Source organism: Epinephelus moara, chromosome 20 (assembly GCF_006386435.1).
Source record: "Epinephelus moara isolate mb chromosome 20, YSFRI_EMoa_1.0, whole genome shotgun sequence".
Taxonomy (NCBI): Eukaryota; Metazoa; Chordata; class Actinopteri; order Perciformes; family Serranidae; genus Epinephelus; species Epinephelus moara.
This window is the reverse complement of record NC_065525.1, coordinates 23,219,183-23,237,833: the sequence shown is the minus strand read 5'-3', so window position 1 is coordinate 23,237,833 and position 18,651 is coordinate 23,219,183. Positions and strand designations below refer to the sequence as shown.

Genomic DNA, 18,651 nt, shown 5'->3' with positions numbered 1-18,651 from the left:
CTGTTTCTCTTCCTCTTCCATTCTTATTCTCCTCGCCCCTTCGCCCATGCCCATGCCCGCCCCCGCTCAAGTCCTGACTGGATGGCACTGTGCCAACCTGCCACCGCCATCGCTCTCATTTGTAGCTCATCCCTCCGTTGCCCTTCCCCCTGTCTCTACATTTCCATCCCTCTCTCTTCCCCTCATTTCATTCATCCACTTTCTGAATCATTTACCCTCTCTGTGTGTATGAAATGCTACGTTTGTGTATTTACACAACATTAGTTAATTGACACGTGTACAACTTTTCATTTCTTAAATGCGCGCCGCAAATCGCTGGTCTTTGCTGTCATTTGGGAGACTTTTTTTGGCACCTGAAGGAATGCTCAGAGTGACTGCCCTGTAGGTAATTACCGCAGCAGTTACTTATTCCACCGAGACAAGAGGAGAAAGACGAAGAGAGTTTGGATAAAGCTTGTGTTGTTTTAATTAACTTTTACCAACCCCCCATCATGTGTGCTTCGTTTCACATCTCTAAGCGACTTGCGCAGGTTGTGCTTGTTCACACACGTTCTATACAGCAATACCATTGATCCGATTGGCACAAAAAAATCAATTATATACCATTGACCTCACCCACTTTACTACGATGACCCTTGGTCCCTTGTTTTTGTTATTTTTCCACTCCTCTTTAAAATCTCTCGTGTCAGACAAAAGCTGCCAGTGGTGGTGGAGCTATTAAGCAAATACTCTCATTAGTACACAAAACATAATGAATATGTAAATGATGTGTGTAATTTATGCATGGGCTGAGAGACTTGTTCTCTTTTCAGTCCTCCATTGTATTCACTCTATTTATATCCCCTTTCCTTAAAACTTCACACTCTTACGCCAATTTTCCTCCTTTCTTAGACCACATCCTGTGAATGAATCCATGGGGGACTTCTCTGGGACCCACTATTGTCTCTTTTATTTAGTGTTTTTTTTTTACACATCTCCCCTTGCCTTTAACCATGGTTTGTAGTTTCTAATAGTCTCTCAGAGTCTCTCTGTTCTTCTCTGTGTTTGCTTCTTTCTGCTCACAGCCTGTCCTCTCCAAAAACAAACCCTGCAGTGACGCATTAAACCAACAACTGAGTGTTTGAACAAGGTCTTTCTTCCAGGAATATGAATATTGAATAATCTATCCACTAAATCACATCCACACTAGACTGTGTTGTACGCTGTGTTTTCTCTTTGTCCCTCCGTGACTGTGTTGATCTTAATGTGTGGTCCAAACTGTGTGGTAAATTGAAGCGTGTCCTGATAGACGGTGAGTAGCCTTGCTCCTGTCTAGGATAAACACCTATAATACTCTGGCTCCCTTGGCAATCACCATAGCAACAAACCATGGTACCCACGTGAGTTGCATAATAAGATGTTCTCCAAGACCAAGGACCATAAAGCGGCGACAAACTAGACACCCTCAGCAATGAATGTGAATCAGAAAATAACCCTTCAAATGTCAAACTTCACCCCTGACTCATTCCAGACCAATCTTTTCTGTTTATCAATCAGGTTGCATCACACAACACACACTCTCAGACGCTCATGCACCTTCTCTCTGTCTCTCCAGACCTTAACAGGTGCTGATGAGCCGCAGTCAATGATTGTAATGAGCTATCGATCACCGTGGGAAAACAGAGGGACAGAGAGGGGTGAGGGAGGTAGGGGGAACCAGAGGACACACACACAAACAGAGGGAGGTGGACTGCCAGAAGAAAAAAAAACTTCAAATGAACTAAATGGAGACAAGCTACCCGAGACAGGGTATCAATACTTGTTTTAATCAAGTCCTTATCTCCTATTGTTTTGCTTAAAAAAGAATATAAGGGAAGGTGCTTTCTGCCAGCACAGGCTGAAGGGAAGTGTTAGACTCAGAGCGGCTTCTGAACGGGCTGATCTGCTCAGGATGACCATGCAGACATGCTTGTCATGACCGAGTCCAGATGCCAGTGAATGGCACTGACGCAGTATCTCTATTTTCCTCTCTTTTTGTGCTGTGTGCATGAAGTGGAGGCAGACAGCTTTAGGGAAGGGGGAGGTGCGTTGTGTGTGTGTGTCGTGTGTGTTGGCTGGCGTTTCAGATAATGAAATGCAGCAGGGAACAAAGAGCTGGGGGCCCCTATTCTCTGTGCTGCAGCTTCATTTTCACTCCCGTCAGTCTATGATTCTTCCATACCCTCTTTCTTGTGTGCGTGTATGTGTGTGTGTTTATGTTTGTAGGAGCGGTTTGTTGTGTGTACCCGTGTCCCCTCCTCCTCCTGTTAGTATTCTGCATGGCAGATCCCCCTAATGTAATAACTGTGTCTGCATGTCTAATTTACAGCAGGAGAGAGTAAATAGCCTGTGGTTAATTACAGTACGTGTGTGTGTGTATGTGTGTGTGTGTGTGTCTATGCATGTGTCTACATGCGCGTGGGTGTGTCAGAATGATTTATGAGTTGCAAATAGCTACACCAGTGGCCCGTTTCTCCTCACTTAGTTTTTAATCTGTCTTTCCATTAATTTTCCTGGAGACGTTATTATGGTTTTATAACAGTATGCACGAGGATGCACATGTGAGCGCACGTATGTGTTAATGAGACAAAGGTGTGGACATTTCGTGAGGATCGAGGCTACCTGCGCACCTGAGCTGTGCTTTGCTTCTCCCTCGTAAGAGTTCTCCATTTCCCTTCCTTCCTTTCCCTTTTTCTCTTTTCCGGTGCTTCATTCACCCTCTTCATTGAGAGCCACAATGAACACAGATCTTTATTGACAGTACACGGTAGAACATGGAAACAGCAGGTCAATCCGTTTAGCCCAAGGGCCGATACACCAATTCACCAATTTGTCAGTGTTAGTTTGAGAGAGAAAAGCAGCTAATCTCTCCTCTCTGCTCTCTATTGATCACACACTTAGACTCCACTTCTCTGTCTAAACACTATTGATTCTCTCTCTCTCTCAATCTCTTTCTCTCTCTCCCTCTCTTTCTGGCTTGCTCTCGCCACATACCACAGCTCTCAACACATCTTCTCCTCACACACTCTGACTTCTTCTCAGATAAAAGCCTGAATAATTGAGACTGTATGTCCTTGTACATGAAGCCCACCCCCTGAGTCCCATTTTAGATGAACACTTGAGAGCATTTTAGCATGAACAAAATAAGTAATACAGTGTTATAAATGGACCTCATCAACGGCACAAAGCATTTTAGAGTTTGGTCCACAAGTGTCACATATTATTGTCCCCTGCTGCGTACGTTCAAAAGCTTATGCATGGTCTCATTAAAAAAATCAATTACTTAGCAACCCCTCTACAGCTTGAATACAGAGCATGATTAAAAATTCACTGCTGGGTACATTGTCTCCTGGCTTTGTTTTTCAGTCTCACATCACAGGGTGCACTTGAAAAGGACCACATTCCTGTCAAGATGAAGGCTATGCAAAAATTAAAGAATGATTATCTTACGGTAGATGCCCCCCCCCCCCCCCCCCTTCATTTTTACATCAATTCAAATTGAACCAAAGATCTCTATTTGATTGGATTTAGCGTGTGTGGGCCCTTGTCATGACACATTTTTGTTGAGATGTAACATTTGGCAGAGGAGTGATTACACTGTTGATGAGACGATGAAAGCGATGGAGGGAGAGGGAAGAGAGAGATACTCATGGCAAAAATAGATATTCCTGGAGCATGTGAATCACATCTATATCCCTCTAACCTAATATCAAATTAATGAAATGTAAACAGGGAATCCCAACTGTTACTCAGTCAACATCCAGGCACCCATGAGTTTCACTATCCTCCCTACATAGCTCTGATTTATTAGACTAGTACACCCCCTACTGGTGATACCAACCTATTACAAGCCTTTAGCTTTGCAGGTTACAAAACACAAACACATGGCTTGTGTAACTCAAAATCAGCTGTTTGGTAACCGGTGCTGAGGGCTGGGTTCAGGACGTGGAGTGCATTATGTGTTAGATATCAGAGCCTAACCTATGCACAAGACTTGGATTAACTCACAGCAGCTTTGCAGCATTTAGAGCTATAATTCTTCGTGACCGTTTACCTGAAGATGCCTCCTTCAGCAGCGTCTGGAGCCGAAGATGGTAAAGTCTTGGTGAGGAAGATGTTGAGGGAAGTGCTGGTGGGTCGAGAGGATCCAGAGGGGTTTTTCGTTATGTGTGTGTCCGCTCTGGGGCACCAGGAGACCCGGTCACAGTTTCTGTCCCTCATCCAGCCCCTGTCCACGGCCAACAGCTCCCTGCACTCCGTCCTCAGCTACATCTACACAGAATATTTCAATAAGGTAAGTGTTTGTTCAATATGAATATAACGTCGTAGCACGTTTCAAATTCTGGTCTTCAAAGTGGTTCAAAGTTACAAATGAATTAACTACGTGAAAAGAAAACAAACTTAAAGAGTAACGCTCAATTCAAGAATTAGCTAACGTTATATTTTAATTTTGGTGGTAACCAAGTATGTTTGAAATTACTTTGACAAAATAGCAAGAGGGTAAAATTGTTTTTATGTATATAAAGTTGGTGTTTTGTGTTTTACTTACCTATTTATACTGCATTTATCGATTTTGGGCCACAACAAGAGGCAAAAAGACCCCAAATTAGCCCAACCCTTGGGCGAAGTTGTCAGCGGCTAACTAGTTAGCAAACAACTAGCTAGGTAACAAAGTTAGCGTAAGTTGACGTTAGCAAAAATAGAGCACAATGGGCAAATTGAAAAGCCACTTTAATTGGTCTTTTAACTGTTTTTTAACTCGTAGCGTGCTAATTATGCGAAAGTTGGGGTTTTTTTTACCTTTACCCGTCTCCTCTTTACGAAAACGCTAACTAAGTTACCTGACTCCCTGCTGTGTAGGTATGTCAGGTAAAGCTAGCTTGTGTTAGCTTCTGCTAGTAGCAGCTGCCCCAGTAGTGGCATTATTTTTACCTTCCTCGGACGCCATACATTGAGTTGAAAGTTTAGAAGTTGTAGTTAGAAATACATTAAAGTGTAATTTATTGAAAATTAATGTATCAACAATACTAATTCCATTACCTGAGTTTACAAAAATTATAATTAAGCCACCACCTCAGGTCTGAAAACCACTAGTATTAATAATAAAACATGGTAAGATTACCACCATTCTTGTATGTCATGAAAAAAACAAAACAAAACAATGATTGGAGCCATTAATCACAAATCTAATCACCTTATCACCCAGGTGTTTTCACTTACTGTAAAACTTCAAATAATAGCCCGGGCTACTATTTGCTTAGATCACTGAAATCAACATGCCTATATTTGGGACAGGCGTCTTTATCTTCCTGAGACCAGAACTTTTGTTTGGTATGCATTTTTAATTTCTTTGTTATTTGGGATAAGTAGGATTCAATAAGTATAAAAAAATTAACATTGTCAACCATAATAAAGTCCCAATGTCCTCAAATGAAACAATAATAAAGTCCCAATGTCTTCAAATAAGTACTTCCTAATTAATAGTGTCTTCGCTTGTTATTGTTGCTAAAACTGGTCAAATTTGTTTTTCATATTAAACTATAAATATTATTAATCACAAATAAACAAGTTTCAACCATAAAATCTGATCAGGTTGTGGACCTTGTTCACTTTCGTGTCGGGATCGGGTGCAGACTGACTTGGCCGAGATAATAGCCTTCTTGTTGATACATGGATAAGTGTATTGTTCTTTAACTACCACTAGGTTGCACAAGAAAGTGTCCACAAATGAGGAAAACAGGTCTAAGTTAAGTAGAATGAAGTATAAGGTCAAGTAAACTCAAAATGTGATGCCCTCATACGAGGACACAGGATCTCAGGAGGATTTGAGACAGGACTTTAATTCCTTTCACACAAAACTCTTAATCAGCAAAGATCGGGAAATACAATCAAATTGTTTATAAAACCAGTGTGAATATTACTTGTTTAAAAATTAAGCTTCAGATAATATATCAATTATGAATCATTCATTTGATCTCGCTCCGACAGACAGCGCATCAGAAAGAGAGTGAATGATGCACTTGTAGGTTACGGCACCCAGCATACTGAAACAACACCACTTTATCCTGTTAGAACAATACTCACAACTTGATTAAATTTTTATGAAAAACCCTTTTGATTCCTTTGATCCGAAGACCCTTACAGACTAAAGGAACATTGATAAATTACAGGGTAATCGAGGAATGGAGACATAACTTGAGGTAGCCAACGAGCTGGATTTGTACTTTCAAATAACCTCTTAGAAAAAGAACTGCTTGGCAACCAGACCAGGCATCTAATTGAGACAGGGGTTTATTTGTCAAGATGTGTAGCCACACTGGGCTAGTAAAAGGGACTGGGCGTTTAATTGGGACTAGGCTTTTAACTGAAGTTTCATGGTATTCTAGTCAGTAAGAAGAGTAGTTCCCAACCCTTTAAGTGATCGCTTTTTCTATCATTGAATAAACTGATGACCTCTGACTATGTGACACATTTTATGGATATTTAATACTATATTCAATGCATAACAATAACAGAACAGAACAACTGATAAACAGCACAATTTACTAACATAGTGAACAAAATAAATGCTTTGTGAATATGGTTTGTGTTCAGGTCTTCACCGTACCCTTATACTGTCAGATTATTTATAAGTTTATATCTTGAATAATAATGTAAACTTTAATAATAACAATTCCATTCAGTTTTCTTCAAAGAAATGAATACAATGCTGAGATATAGGCCTACTGTATGATTTAAAAAAAAAGTTTCTTACACCGCTTAAAGCCAAGAAGGCCTCACAACCACCCTGTGAAGCTTAGGTGACCCATAATTTGAGCTGGGACTGCCAGATATGGATCCAGTGGATTAGACCCCTGCTCACCAGAGTTCTGGTGAGAATTTTTTTTCCATAAATACTAAGTACTAGTAAAACAAACAAAATAAATACATCTATGTAAGTACGATAATTATCATCATCACCCTAGTACTAACAAAAATGGCAAAGGTGTAAGCTATCGGGGGAGTCAGAGAAATATCCGACACAGTCCAGAGAAGAGGTCTAATCAGTTTGAATAAGTGAAAACACGTGTGGCTGTATGAGGAGTGTGCGGGCCTTTTTGATGTCAAAAATGCAATAAGAAATTTAAAGTTGACACTGTTGACAGCAACCTTTATAGTTCATAACAAAGAATATCAAATCAAAAAACATGTATTTGTCACATTTGTAATCTTACACAAGACAACATGTAGTGAAATTCTTTTGTGCCTGGCAGCTAACAAAGAAAAACATTTCTGCATAGATTTTGCACAATGCCACCCTTGGTGTTTAGAAGGTATCATAGAAGGTACAGTGCATACATAATTGCTCTCTTATAGTTATTTTACCAGAAATAATCATAATGGATTGTCAATTAATTCAATTCTAGACGGAAGATGATGAACTGGAACTTGCACTGGCTCGCTCTTTACTGGAAACGAAGGATCACCAGCTGTCAACCCCTGGTCAAGAGTCCCGATCACAGCAACCTGGAGACAGATTGAATCAGACCCAACTAACAGGTGTACTTGGCAGGAGAGAAAACACCAACCCACCACAAACTGGAGCCTGGGTCAAGACGAGCACATCACAGACAACCCGAGAAACTGACGTTCAGAAAAGCACACGCGTTGAGACAACAGGGACAAGTCAGACTGTGTGTGTCTCCAGACTGTGTGGCTCACTTTCCAAGCACGACACGGTTGAAGAAGGTGATCAAATGATGGATGATGGAGATATGAATCCATCAGAGAGACCAAAACGCTCAAAGAACAGGCGACAGCGCCGTAAAGGTGCTGGCCAGCAGGTCGTAGGTTTGCCCTGTTCTCCATCAGCAACGCCACCAGTACTGCTGTGGTTCAGGAGGGACCTGAGACTCGGGGACAACCCTGCTCTCATTGGCTCATTGGAGGTTGGTGCGCCTGTCATCCCTGTCTTCATCTGGAGCGCTGAAGAAGAGGAGGGACCTGGGATCACAGTGGCCATGGGAGGAGCTTGTAAGTTGATTACTGTTAGTCTTAATCAAAGGATAATGCATCACTGCTCAAGATTGTTGTCTAATCACATCTTCTCTTTTCTAATAGGTAAATACTGGCTTCATCAAGCATTATCCTGTTTCTCTTCATCTCTGGAGCGCATTGGCAGCCACCTTGTCTTCCTCAACGCAAATGGATCTTCTCTGCGTACCCTGAGGGAGCTAGTAAAAGAGACAGGGGCGAGAACAGTCTTGGCTAACGGCCTTTATGAGCCCTGGCTGAAGGAGAGGGATGATGTGGTGGTGTCAGCCCTCCAGAAAGATGGTGTTGAATGCAGGATGCTCCACTCGTACTGTCTCAGAGACCCTTACTCTGTCAGCACGGAGGGTGTGGGACTCAGAGGTTAGTCACAACAAAGTTAATTTGCTGTACTGAGCTCGCTTATATATTTGTGATATATATATTAAAGCTTAAAATATGTGCTAATACAGCTCCTGTGGTCTTTTTCTCTTGACATAGGAATAGGTTCAGTGTCTCACTTCATGACCTGCTGCAAAGAAAACCCAGGGTCTGGGTTAGGAGCCCCCCTGGACCCTCCTGCATCTCTCCCCACACCTGCCCATTGGCCTCAGGGTGTCTCTTTGGACACACTAGGCCTGGCACGCATGCCCCGCAGGAAGGATGGCACAGTGGTCAGTAACCACAGCAGAGCTATATCCCAACATTCACTTAAAATAACATCATGAAATCCTCAATATATTCGTGTGTTCATTTTGGCTTTCAGATTGACTGGGCAGCGAACATTCGTAAATCCTGGGATTTCAGTGAAGAAGGAGCATGTGCCCGGCTGGAGGCCTTTCTGAATGATGGTGAGACACCTTGCGTGCACATAGTAAACGTTAATATACACTGAGTTTGGAGGAATGTTAAGAAGTGTGGCATTGATCTAACAGTATTTTATGATTGTCCCATGTGATCTAGGTGTGTATAGATACGAAAAAGAGTCAGGTAGAGCAGATGCACCAAATACCAGCAGTCTGTCTCCCTACCTTCACTTTGGTCAGCTCAGCCCACGCTGGCTGTTGTGGGATGCCAAAGGGGCACGCTGTCGATCCCCAAAGTTCCAACGCAAACTTGCTTGGAGAGATTTGGCTTACTGGCAGCTGACACTGTTTCCTGACCTCCCCTGGGAATCCCTCAGACCTCCATACAAGGTAGACATTGGCTACAAATGCCTTGATGACACATATAACTCTCTCCATCAGTAATTAAAAGCCTTTATCACACTATGAAGAACTAACATAGCATTATTTATCTACTGATACTTGCAGGCTTTACGGTGGAGCAATGATCGTGGCCACCTGAAGGCCTGGCAGAAAGGGCAAACAGGCTACCCTCTGGTGGACGCAGCCATGAGGCAGCTGTGGCTTACAGGCTGGATGAACAACTACATGAGACATGTGGTGGCATCGTTTCTCATAGCATATCTCTATCTGCCCTGGCAAGAAGGTTACCGCTGGTTCCAGGTGAGATGTGCAGGCACACAGCCACAAAACTCACAGATATCGAATAGCAGCAACACACCTGATAATAAGTTCTACCTACTAACTGTATCCAATATGCGTGTTTAGGACACCCTGGTGGATGCAGATGTTGCCATAGATGCTATGATGTGGCAGAATGGAGGCATGTGTGGTCTGGATCACTGGAACTTTGTCATGCACCCCGTCGATGCAGCAATGACCTGCGACCCCTATGGCAGCTACGTGAGGAAGTGGTGTCCCGAACTTGCAGGTCTGCCCGATGAGCTCATTCACAAACCCTGGAAATGTCCTGCGTCCATGCTTCGACGTGCTGGTAAGGAAGTTCTCATCATAAGGCTGTGGCATCAACTGTTGGCTTCTTAATATTTTTTATTTAAATGTGTTGTTCAGTCCAGAAAACTACTTTTTTGATTTGAAATATGTTACCCAAAGTATGCAGTTCCACACCTTAATCAACAAATCTCCTTTTCTTGCTGTCCCAACTGTTAAGGTGTGGTCTTAGGCCAGACATACCCAGAGAGAATTGTCACAGACCTGGAGGAGAGGAGGAGTCATTCTCTGCAAGATGTAGCTCGGGCTCGGGTAGAGTTTGGACAGTACGTGGACAAGCGCACAGGCTCTGACTTGGTGCCCCTGCCCCCACGCCTGCTCTCTGAGACTCTGGGCTTATCACACAGGGATGGCGGTGTCGTGAGAGAGAGGAAACAGTTCCTGTTGCCCGTTATCACCCGCATGGAATTTAAACACCAGCTAGAAGATCCAGACGCAGATGCCGCCTCAAATCCTTACAATGCTGTTCTAAAAGGATACGTGAGCCGTAAGAGGGATGAGACCATTGCCTTCCTTAACGAGAGAGACTTTACTGCCAGTGTGATGAACGAGGGAGTTCAGAGAAAAGAGAGGCTGGAGAGCGATTATCGCAGAATGGAGGGACTTCCTCGACCTCCTGCGCCCCGGGGCAGGGCCAGACGAACTCCAACAGCCAAGGACAGGTTTTCTATCGTACCTGGTGGGGCGGTCGCTTCACTCAGGTGACCCAGAGATTAACGTTTACAGGATCTACGTGACCAAACAGTTACTTGCCGTAAAATGCACAAGTACAAAATGTTACAGAACAAAAGTCTTGAAGTGCAAAGCCAAGGCAAGAACAAAATCTACACTGGACCCACAATCACCCATCAGTAATGTTCTGCTGGGAAACCTTGGGTCGCGTAGATGCCACTGGACATGCACCACCTTTCCAAAGCCAAGTACACCCCCTCAGGGCAGCGCAGTGCAGGACATGGCCACACCACAAAAACTGTTGAGGAATGGCCAAGGATCATGACAAAGATCTCAAGTTTTCGACCTGGTCTCTTTATTTCCTAGACCCCAATCTAAGCGAACATCTGTGGGGTGTACCAGTACCCAACCCTCCGGACTCAATGGATCCGCCGCCAACGCAGGGTGCCAGACACCAAATGACACGCCCAGAGGTCCTATGTCCATACTTCTACAGGTCAGAGGCCCCACTGCGGATTGGACTTGGCTCTGACCTGTAGATGCATCGAATCAGGACTACTGGAGTACTGGTATTTCCCACCAATGGTTGATCGGATTTTGAATTTTGGGAATTTGGAGGCCAGGTTGACAGCTTGAGCTCTTTGTTGACGCAATGGTGTCAAGTGGCATCCTCATGAACGTCAGGACCATAGACTGTATACAAAGATAGACGACACATCTCCACCTACCCCCATGGTACAGGAGTGAAGCTAAAATATCCCAGATACAGCCGCTGCCATCTTCCTCTGGTGACATAATTTGGACCCAGAGTCTGCGCAGGAGCGATCTCTGCGGTATCAAGTTTCCCACTCAAACACCCAACCAAGACTGAATGGTTTCCTAGCAGAACACAGCATGTAACACTTTGATCAGTGTTATTCACTTCACCCGTCAGTAGTTTCATTATTGTTAAGGAAATGCTCCTAACATTTTGTACATCTGGTATTCAGTATAATCTCAGGTATTTTACCAGCCTAGATGAAAAACACTGGGTCAGCTCAGCCAATGTACTTGACGTCAGTGCAGCTTCCTTTTCAGGGTCCAGTCTGTATTTTTGAACACACAAATCTGAGGCATGTTTCACATTAATATACACAAATATTACAGTTTTGGTCATAAATGGGGGGAAAGGTGGTCGGTGTTTCTCAGCAGATCTTTTACAAATTAAAGGCCTTTTTTTGTTTACAAACTGATGTAAACAGCATCAGGAACATTTTAATAAGTTGAGTGTTTGTATTAAATTAAGTCAACTTGGAGGTGGTATCAGGCTCCAATACATTTTGAATTTTGGTGTAGGGGCTACCTTTGGTTTACATTTGTGTAATGGGTTCCCACTTTGACTGGAAATATTTATGTGGATATAAATGGTTAGCGAAACTGTTGATTCAAGTGTCTTACATATGTAAAGTGTGTGTGTGTGTGTGTTTTAACTGAAACTGTTTTATGCAAATATCTAAATATGCAAAAACCATTTAAACTATGTGATGCTCTGACATAACCTCAGGCATATTACCTGTTCACTACCTGTGTTATACCAAAGATCTTGTGTAATCATGAGTGAGTCTAAGTTTTGGAAATAAAAAATGACAAAACACAGTGTCTCAGGAAATGTTTATTTTCTAATTCACAGGTCCCATGTCTACAGTTTAGCCGTCGTACATGCAGTGTAGACCAACATTATTATTAATACCATGAAGATCAAAGTGCTTTTTAAAGTCTAACAAAGTCCTACAACAGATATTCAAGTTTTCCTTCGACTGGAACGTGTGTAATCTGTTCTACTGACCGAATCTCAGTCTCTTCAGTTTGGGGATTTGAGGCTGCAACAACTCAACAATGGATGTTTAGTCAGTGCAGACTGACAGGTCCCCTAAAGTCAGTCTTTAACAGTAGATAAAGGAATCCTAAAGTTCACAGCTCTACAACACTGGCAGGTCAGCACTCTGGAGCTCTTGGGCGCCACTGTTGGATGCTAAGTATAGCGTTGTAGCTGACACAGGCACAACTTGTGGATCTCCCTGCCAGTGGTGTTTGAAAAGGGGAGAGGGAGCATAGCACTTATCAGGAAGTGTTAGGTTAGTCCTCAATGGAGCGGATGTATCTCTCATAGGCTGCTTCGTCCATTAGAGCATCAAGCTCTGCAGGGTTGCCAATGGTCATCTTCATCAGCCAACCTATATTGAAAAGGTTAAAATCAGGTTAAGTTATGAGTTAACGACCATATCAGTGTTTCTGAATACTTTAGCCCATTTTGCATAAGTCACATATTTTTGACATCACTGCCATTATTTTCCAAAGCACTATTTTCCAGGTGAAAACCTACTTATTGATACATTGAGCCTGTTTGAGATAGGTAGTCCATCACCATCAACAATATGTACACCCAAAACTTCTTCAGCGCAATGCATTCATGCAGTAATAAAATCATTCTGACAACAGAAAAAGCAGTTTCAGTCTCATGGATTACTGTATAAACCAAGTCACATCAAGTTTGTAAATACAGTTTCATATTTGTAAATGAAAGGAAACCTAGTTGCACTTTGGGGGAGTAGGAAAAGCACATAAATCAATGTAAAGTTAGTGGTTAGTTATTGGTATGGATCAGATGAAGACAGAAGATGGGTCACACTTAAAAGATACAAAATATGCCTAAAGGTTCATTTTAACAGAAAAAATAATAATGACATCAGATTGTATAAGGTACAAGTTCTCAATCTTCATAACAGGCCTCATCTCCTATCCTAATCTGGCTACCTTCTGTGTCATGTTGCATTACTGCCATCTACTGGCGAAAAAATAGAGAAGCTAGATCCCTGAAATCTCACAGCCCATTGATGTGAATTATGATGATTGGTTTAAAAAAAAAAAGTAAAAACACTGTACAAATATTTTATCAGTGCATATGTATTCATTTTTCAATCCACAGCATATTAAATTATTATATTTTTGAACGAGTACATGCAAGGCATTTATCTATAAACATTAGGTTTGGGTATAAAACTTGTTTGTTGTTTCAACACAAGAAGCTCCCCAGTGTATTAACTCCAAACACTGACCAAATTTATATTGCAAGATATACACCAGTCAAACGACAGTGGCAGTAACAGTATTTAGAGGGTAAACAAAGACTAGCGTCAATGTACAAACTGTATATATGACCTTAGACTCCAGTGCAGAGGGTTGTCAATACAGTCAAAAATCATCCTACAACTTCGCTTCCATTTCCCTCACATTAGCCCAAAGTAATTTTGGCTTCTTTCACTTTCCAATACCTTACTCGAATAACAGAATGACCTACATGGACTATGTACCTTTTAGAGATCAGATTTAGGGCTTTTTGCCTTCATTATAGTTCAGCTGGAAAGAGACAGGAAAGAGGGGAGAGAGAGAGGGGGAATAACCCGCAGCAAAGAGCTGCAGGTTGGAATGGAACCCAAGCTGCTACCTCAGCCTACATGGGGCGCACACCAACCAGGTGAGCTAGAGGTCGCCCCTGGACTAAATATGTTTTTGAGTGTCCTTACCATCTTTGTAACAGGATTTGTTGACCAGACCAGGGTTATCTGCCAGTAGTGTATTGACCTCTACAACTTCTCCGGTCAAAGGGGAATAGAGTTCACTTGCAGCCTTCACACTTTCCAGAGCTCCAAACTCATCTGTCACAGGAGATGTTAGAAAGAAGTGCATTCACATCAAAGTTAGAGCATTTCAGAAGTCTGGCAATGACACAGAGGACACATGCAAATATTGCTAGGTTATGTTGACCTAAAGTAGGTTACGTGTTTGTGGTTTGTCTACATTTATTTGCCCAAACACAGGTGTTACAAGCATTTTACAACCAAATGCATTTATGGCAAGTTGCCATGCAAATGATTGTTTCTCAACATACTTTGTCTGAGGGGAAAATTATGTAGCTCTTGCTTTAAAATGCAGAATCATTTATTTTGAGTCGTGTTGTCACAATATTGGAATTTAAAACTTTGATTCAATACTTTGGAAAGTATTCATATTCAATATCACTTTTGAAACCACAGGGAAAATGGACATTGTGGGTACACAATTTACATTATTAATTAAAAATTAAATACAATAAGGCTAACATGACAATGATGACTTTTTTCAAATTTAGTAGCAGAATGACTGTAGTGAATATAACAGTAAAACAAAACGAGAAAGCACAGCTGGTATTGATAATATAGCATATTAGTCTGCAAATTGTGTTTTAAATATTCAGAATCGATATGTATTGATGCATCAATATTTGTGACAACATTAATCAGGATTATTACTATTTAAGTATCCATGTGTTTTAAGGTATGCTGTGTTGGAAAAACTCAGTACATCTATAACATTTCAAAACTGCACACAATCTCTTGAACCAATAGGCAAAAATAATACCAACTTATCCTGCATGTCATTTCTGACACCCTCAAGTTGAACTAAAACAAGATTTTATTTTAAACTACTATTCATACAGGAAATTGAACATTTTAAATCTGTACATTAAAAGCAAGTTACGAGTAGTGACCCTGCTGTCATCTCTTGAGTAATAACAGTCAGGGTGTGTACAGGTATCAGATAGTAAAATGTAATGCTTTCAAGACACCTTTTAAGCAAATTTAGGACAAATTTTTGGGACAAATCATGTTTTACTTATTTAAACAACACAGGTAAGCATTGCAGGGAAGTAGTATATATGTGGTCTTGTGCAGAGGTAAGTGTTATGTAGGAATATGGTTATTAGAATGAGTTAAGCCAACAGGTAAGTGCAAGTATGAAGCAAAATGACAGTATTATATTTTTTAACGATTTATAACATTAGAAAGGTGGACTTTTACACAGAAAGCTACTCATTTTCACAAGATGAAATTGAAAAATGAAATTAGATAAAATGTTTGTAGTAGTTAAGACCATTGAGACTATTTAATGACCTTTAAGGCCTTATTGTTGTAATACTGAGTTTAAGGCATTTAAGACTTTTTTTAGGACCTGTAGACTGGTGGCAACATCAGATAATTAATCATGTGTATTTGATTAAAAAAGAAGTAAACGCATTTTTAATCAGCATTATAACAGACGCATGCAACAGGCTTTATTAATTTCATATTAGTACTTTACAGGTGTGTAATGTAATGTAAGCCTGAGCCACACTCCTCTGATCTTCATACCTTGTTGAGCCAGCTGTGTTCCCACCTCTGGCAGTCCACAGTAAACTACATCTCCCAGAGCCTCCTGCAAGGGGCAGAAACCAAGGTCAAAGGTAGTTGCACAACTGTTTATTTTGTGTTGCATGATCATGCGTGTGTGTCTGTGTGAGTGTGCGCACCGCAGGGACCGCAGGAAACTTACTTGCGCAAACTTGCTGATACCGACAGTCCCAATTCCGTCCTCTTCTACTCGAATCCATTCGTGCTTGTCTGTGAACTTAAGCGCTGCAAGATAACACAACAAACTCAGAACACAAAACGCCTCCCAGCAGAAGAGTTTGAAGTATTGTGCGTGAATCACAACCAGAAGAAAACGGACAGACATGCAGCAGCGCCGTCAGCTCTCATGTCCTTTTCTCTAGCTACCGTTACCCTCTAGCTACCGAAAATGTTAGCTAACATGCTACATTAAGACACATTCACGGAGGAATACCTGCTGTTAATCGACTAGACGTGGCTAGTGTTCTTCCAAAATAAGGGTTAGATGCCAGCCGTAAGGGTGGAAGTGTTGCCGAGCGGGTAAGTAAAGGCAAAACTGTGAAAAAGTTGGAAGAGACGGAGCGGAACAGCCCACAGGCGGCCATGTTTGTCGCTTACTGATGAGAGCGAGGGGCTTCTTCTTCTGTGATGTTTTACGGCAGCCTGCAGCCGCAACGTTACACTGCTGCCACCTTCCGGAGGTATTACATTACTGCTCCATCTTAATTTAAGATGTCTTACTTGTTCATTGTAATGAGTAAAGGTAGGCCTCTCTCCCTTTTGTCTCCTGCTCCCAGTACTTTAGCCATCCCTGGTTTATCTTTTATTTATTTATTTTTTTTATTCATTTTTTCCCCTCAGATTTAGATAATTTTATGTTTACTCTTTGTTTTTAACAGCTTCCTATGCCAACTTGTTCACCTTTACTCTGCACTTAAATGTTTAATAAAATATGGCATACTGGTATTTCTTCATTTCCTGATGTCTTGCCAGCTTTGGTAAACACCCTTTTTAACTCTCTCAGTTCTCTCTGCCTCTTCTTCCCTTCTCAGACAATTTAGCCTATTAGAGCTGTGTACCTCTACTTCAAGGATGGATATTAGAATGGATTATCAAGGGTTTCTATGGTCATATCACTATTAATCTGATTCAAACGTTCATCACGGTCTTCCTTTAAGGTTCAGTGTGTAGGCTTTGGGGGGATGTATTGGAAGAAATGGAGAGTAATATAAAAAGAATGTTTTCTTTAGTGTGTGATCACCTGAAAATAAGTATTGTTATGTTTTTGTTACCTTAGAATGAGTCTTTTATATCTAAACAGGATGCAGTTCCTTGTTCACATAGTCCCCCATGTTGCACTGCCATGTTTCTACAGTAGCCTATAACAGACAAACCAAACACTGGCTCCAGATAGGGCCATTTCTCATCAGCCACCGTATATAGCAACCCCTCCACGACAAGAGGGTTGGAAAAACACTTTTTTTTTAATACTTGAAATGTATTTATTCAGTGTTTTGACCAGTTATAATCACTTCGCCCATTTGTTTTGGTGAGGAACAGACCTCTGCAGATATTTCAGCTCCTGGTATAAACCTCCTCAACAATGAACACACAGCTGTACATCGCCGTGTCTCCTGATGACACAGGGCCAATTGATACCCTTTTAAACTGTATTTTAGATATCAAGTCATGGATGGCAGTGAATTTCCTACAGCTCAACCAGGACAAAACAGAGGTTTTAATTATTGGTCCTGAAAGCAAGAGAGAGAAACTTTTACCAAAACTACAAGATTTTAAACCTTCACAATGTGTATAGAACCTGGGCGTCATTTTTGACTCTGAGCTTAGTTTTATTCCACACATAAAAAATGTAACAAAGATAGGTTTTTATCATCTTAAGAATATAGCCAGAGTCCGCCTGTTTCTCTCTCATGCTAACACAGAGGTGCTGATGCATGCTTTTATCTCTTGTCGTTTAGATTAGCCTACTGTAACGCCCTGCTGTCTGGTCTTCCCAAAAAGACCATCTCTAACCTGCAGTTACTTCAAAACTCAGCCGCAAGAGTGCTGACAAGGACCAGAGGGCGGGAGCACATTACACCAGTTTTTAAATCGCTGCATTGGCTCCCCGTGTGTTTCAGGATCGATTTTAAGGTTCTTTTATTAGTTTTTAAATGTCTTAACGGTCTTGGGCCATCTTATTTATCTGACCTGCTTTTATCATATCAACCCTCGCGGATCCTGAGGTCCTCCGGCACCGGCCTTTTAATTGTTCCAAAAGTGAGAACAAAAACCCACGGGGAGGCTGCATTCAGCCATTATGGCCCTCACTTATGGAACAGCCTGCCGGAGAACATCAGGATTGCAGAGACTGTTGTTTTTAAAAGGAGGCTCAAGACTCACCTTTTTAAATTTAGCTTTTAACTGATTTCTTTTACTCTTTTAATTCTTATATTATATGTTATTTTAATTTCTAATGCTTTTAAATGATTTCTTTTTAATCTTTATGCATTTCATTATTATTAAGTTTCTAAATCTTCATTTATTTATTTATTATTTTATCTCATACTTGTTTTATCTTATCATATTGCCTTTTAGTCTTTTAGTTTTTTTTTAGTTCAATATGTATATAATATTTTTGTTGTATGTTTTTATTCTGAGAAGCACTTTGTGCTGCATTTTTAATGTATGAAAAGTGCTATACAAATAAAGTTTGATTGATTGATTGATTGATTGATTGAACACTGAGAGACTTGTAACCAGGAGAAGTTTCAGTTGGTTGCAATATGCATTCTTCACCACTAGATGCCACTAAAGCCCCTTAAACTTTACACACTGGACCTTTAAACTTCTCCAAGTTACCTTTCCTG

At 41.2% G+C, this 18,651-nt stretch overlaps 2 protein-coding genes across 2 annotated transcripts; one reads left to right on the top strand and one right to left on the bottom strand.

Moving 5' to 3' along the window:
• Positions 1-3,938: 3,938 nt before the first annotated feature.
• Positions 3,939-12,122, top strand: si:ch1073-390k14.1 (deoxyribodipyrimidine photo-lyase). Its single transcript, XM_050074075.1, has 9 exons — positions 3,939-4,312; positions 7,425-8,031; positions 8,119-8,412; positions 8,530-8,702; positions 8,795-8,879; positions 8,992-9,224; positions 9,342-9,536; positions 9,642-9,867; positions 10,045-12,122. Exons 1-9 carry the CDS (start codon positions 4,079-4,081, stop codon positions 10,587-10,589), a joined length of 2,592 nt encoding a protein of 863 aa, XP_049930032.1. The 5' UTR covers positions 3,939-4,078; the 3' UTR covers positions 10,590-12,122.
• A 72-nt stretch (positions 12,123-12,194) lies between these two features.
• On the bottom strand, positions 12,195-16,430 carry LOC126408502 (glycine cleavage system H protein, mitochondrial-like). The gene is made up of 5 exons (XM_050074079.1): positions 16,236-16,430; positions 15,945-16,027; positions 15,764-15,827; positions 14,120-14,251; positions 12,195-12,769 (listed from the first exon to the last, which is right to left on the bottom strand). Exons 1-5 carry the CDS (start codon positions 16,384-16,386, stop codon positions 12,672-12,674), a joined length of 528 nt encoding a protein of 175 aa, XP_049930036.1. The 5' UTR covers positions 16,387-16,430; the 3' UTR covers positions 12,195-12,671.
• Positions 16,431-18,651: the final 2,221 nt, after the last annotated feature.

Excerpts from the sequence above, each read along its gene's own strand:
- si:ch1073-390k14.1 (XM_050074075.1), top strand. The coding sequence starts at position 4,079 with ATGCCTCCTTCAGCAGCGTCTGGAGCCGAAGATGGTAAAGTCTTGGTG. Across the intron at positions 8,413-8,529 it reads GGAGGGTGTGGGACTCAGAG|GAATAGGTTCAGTGTCTCAC; the intron begins GTTAGTCACAAC and ends CTCTTGACATAG. Across the intron at positions 9,537-9,641 it reads AAGGTTACCGCTGGTTCCAG|GACACCCTGGTGGATGCAGA; the intron begins GTGAGATGTGCA and ends ATGCGTGTTTAG.
- LOC126408502 (XM_050074079.1), bottom strand. The coding sequence starts at position 16,386 with ATGGCCGCCTGTGGGCTGTTCCGCTCCGTCTCTTCCAACTTTTTCACA. Across the intron at positions 16,028-16,235 it reads GTCTAGTCGATTAACAGCAG|CGCTTAAGTTCACAGACAAG; the intron begins GTATTCCTCCGT and ends GTTATCTTGCAG. Across the intron at positions 15,828-15,944 it reads GTATCAGCAAGTTTGCGCAA|GAGGCTCTGGGAGATGTAGT; the intron begins GTAAGTTTCCTG and ends TGCCCCTTGCAG.